Source organism: Tauraco erythrolophus, chromosome 14, assembly GCF_009769465.1.
Source record: "Tauraco erythrolophus isolate bTauEry1 chromosome 14, bTauEry1.pri, whole genome shotgun sequence".
Taxonomy (NCBI): domain Eukaryota; kingdom Metazoa; phylum Chordata; class Aves; order Musophagiformes; family Musophagidae; genus Tauraco; species Tauraco erythrolophus.
The window spans coordinates 12,371,622-12,375,103 of NC_141478.1; the positions used below are offsets into that span (position 1 = coordinate 12,371,622).

The following is a 3,482-nucleotide window of genomic DNA, read 5'->3' on the forward strand; positions in this document are numbered from 1 at the left end:
TCATGCAAGAGCATATTCAAATGTTCCTTTATCCAACCCCTCAACTTCATCTTCCCATGTAGAAGATGGCATACTACTATAGGGGTCTAGCAAGATTTTGAAGCATCTTATAATTAGAAGTCCCAAGAAAACACACAAAATCCCTACAAAGGCAAAGCCTGTTTTTTGCTCTAAAGTCAGAGGGAAGGCAGACATTTCGTTGACACTCATGCTGGCTGAAGTGTTACTGCAGTAATTACTGCTCATCATTGGGCATCACATCCTGGTGACTCTGTGGGATTTTCACCTCTGTTGCTTCTTTGCCTGCACAGAAAAGTAGAATCAGTTTGGTTAGGTCTAAATGGGGTGTGTATATCTGAGCTATAGCATATGAACATTTGGAAATTAAAATCAGCTTGGATTTTAGTAGCGTCCTATTGTTTTTTCACATTTAAATTCATGTGATAAAATTGCAACTTTTAGCCTCTACACATCATCTGCTTACTGGTCTCTGTTATGAGGCAGCAAACTTCACAGTTCTCTGGCTGTCTCCTCAAAACAGAGCAATTTCAGCACACGGCTGTTGCAAACAGCATTTTGTCAGACTGGGCACAAGCCTACAGATTCTCATTTGGTAATACCAAGGTCTCCACCTGGAGAAACTAGTATGTTTTCCAAAATGGTTTTACACCTCAGTCCTTAAACTAGTTAAACTTGCATTGACCTCAGTGGGAATTTCACCCAAATAACATGGGCTTTGCTTATGTAATTTAGCTCATAAATTCAAATAAACAGATCCAACTTGTAAAATAAAATATTGTGTGTGCAATTTTAGTGAAGTCTTTGGCTCCATTTTCAGGAAAATGCTGTGTGCATTTTGAGCTTGAAAGAAAGTGAGCATATTGGTAAAATTGCCCCTTCACCTTCCTCTATACATGCTCATTCTTGTATATGAGGAAAGATTGGTGGGAGAAGAGATAACGGAAATAAAGTCCCTTCTCCTAAAGCTTGTTCTCATTTGTTTCTTCTCCTTGGTCTTGCCCATTAAATATATACATATGCTGCCATTTTTACAGGCATAGTAAACACCGGGTCTGAACATGCTCCTCATAGAGCTCAGGGGACTGACCCTGATGTGTGTCCTATGGAGGCAGGATGCTCAAACATCTCCGCCCTGCCACTACCACCAGGAGAGCTCTGTGTATTTCCAGCCAGGAGACACTTTTTTTTTTTTGGCTATTTAAGGAGATCTTATGCATAATTTTAGTTGGGGGTGGGAATCATTTTGCTTTATTTTAGGTTTTCCATCAGATATTGAAATCACATCTTTCTTTTGTTTCTATAGACAGCAGGAGAATTGGAAGGACTCAGACATCAAAAGTGCCAAAGGACAAAGACATTTTTATTCTAAGGTTGGAGTTTGAGTTTTTTGGCTCTCGTTAACACTTATTTAACTAAGGCGCCTCAGGGGAAAACTTTCTGTTAACCATTCAACCGTCTTTCCCCCGCCAGGGAATTCCCCGTATCCATTTATTTCTTGGCAGAGTAATTAGGCTGCTCAGAGCTCTGTGCTGCCATGGCTACACTGCTTCAGGTACTTGCACTGCTAGCCAGTTTACAGGGAGCTCCTCTATCTCTACCCTGTACTACAGTCATGGCTGAAAGTAACCATATCCTGAGTCACCCTACAATTAATAACAGAAAAAGTAAAAATAAGATTTGGTATTCCTGAGAAGACAGAAATGGACAGAACGTTTATCTTGTTTGGTGTCTGTTTTCTCGCTGCATAATTTGAGATTTTTTTAATATTATCCTAAAGAATGAAAATGTTAAAACCAGGATTTACAAGTCTTTCTTTTTGCAATAACCCTCAATATAGTAGGTATTAAATAACATGGTTTCCTGTTACAGTCTTTACACATTCGGCAGAGCAATAAAAAACAACATTCTGTTTATTCTATAGAGCTGTGTGTGTATGAGATTCTTCCTTGTTTTGAATGATATTCTGAACTTTGGGTCATGCTGTTTTAACTCCTGTAAAGTTGGAGAAAAAAAATCCAGATATATGGAAATTAGAAGTAATGTCAACAACAATCAATATTTATTTTCTGAAAACATATCATAGATAAAGCCCACCTCCTGTACAGATTTTCATTGGGCATACTTCCAATTTTTCTATTAAGTTTGACCTCATGTAGGAAAAAAAAAATCACAGAAAGTTCAATATCACAAATCAGTTGATTTGAACAAGAGCCAGTCAAGGAAAAAAATTACCTTCCAAAAGTCCTAGGACACCGGGTTATAAAAATTAAATTAAAGGCTTACATGGGAAAATGATAGGTAGACACTACCTGGGAAAGCCAGACCCAAAACACCCAGTTGCTATCTTGAAAGACATGGAGAGAAATCTTAGGGATAGGCTCACCATGGAGAACCCTGCATTTGAGCTGAGTCCAGAGAAATAAGTATGCATTTAAGGGGACGTTTCTTCACCATAGAGAGTCATATTCCAAGAATATGACTTCCAGTCTTACTAATTTTGCAGGTTACACACTGGAATTAGTGGGATTTGTTTGTACATTGTGTGCTTGTCAGGGACAGAACTCTGTGCAAAGCTTGACTGATGCTGAAACATGGAGTGGTAGGAAATGCATATCTGAGTCTTATTTGGCAAGAGTTTGGCTGAAACAGCTGCATGAGAAAACAGTGGGCATTTTGCTTGGGGGGGAATTGGTTCTGGGAGACTCTAATATGCAGCTTTGTGTTCTTCTCTTCCTTGTCCTGAATTTCAGGAACTGTAATTGAGGTTTTAGAGTTGACAGAATATTTTGCTGTAACTATATACCCCCAAAACTGTGGTGCCAAGACTGACCTTGAGTGCCTTTTTGTTGTTTTCACATCTTAGTGCTGCATACAGGTTAGATGTCCTCTCCCAGTTAGTCAGATATCCTTTCATTTGCTGCAGTGTATGTGTCAAGTTGTGAGTCAGAAGACTGTGAATACTAACTAACATGGCCTGGATCCAAAAATCCTTGAAGATAACCTTTAGGGCAGTATCATGGGAACAGGCATTATATCAGTTAGAATCTGCAGAGTCATTTTGTAGGGGCTGGCCTCAAACTGATCTCTCGTGACTTTTTTTTATAGGTCAAGACTCTACTCATCCTTTGATTCATTGCCCATATAAAAACACTAGCATAAAGAAAGGCTCCTTAACATCCTGCTGTGAAATAAAAGGCCATTGGAGGCCCTTGTGAGACCAGAAGAAACAATCTGAGTCCTAGAGAAAATCCGAATGAGGAAAATAGCTTTGCACATAGACCACAGAGGTAAGGAGAGCGGAGGTATGAGCTGAGGGTGCCGGCTGCACCTATGGAAAGTGAAGGGGAACACCATGGGCACTAAGTATTGTGAGGCAGCTGGAATAAAGATGTTGAAATTCTTCCTCTAGCAGCATCAGCAGCCCAACTCTGCCAAAGTCTGGTGTGGATTGAAGATCCCAG

The 3,482-nt window shown here is 39.7% G+C and overlaps 1 protein-coding gene across 1 annotated transcript; it reads right to left on the reverse strand.

Annotated features, from left to right (window-relative positions):
- Positions 1 to 249, reverse strand: CTXN2 (cortexin 2). The gene has a single exon (XM_009980724.1). The coding sequence runs from the start codon at positions 247 to 249 to the stop codon at positions 1 to 3; it is 249 nt and encodes an 82-aa protein (XP_009979026.1).
- Positions 250 to 3,482: the final 3,233 nt, after the last annotated feature.

Coding starts and splice junctions, on each gene's coding strand:
- CTXN2 (XM_009980724.1), bottom strand. CDS start 249: ATGATGAGCAGTAATTACTGCAGTAACACTTCAGCCAGCATGAGTGTC.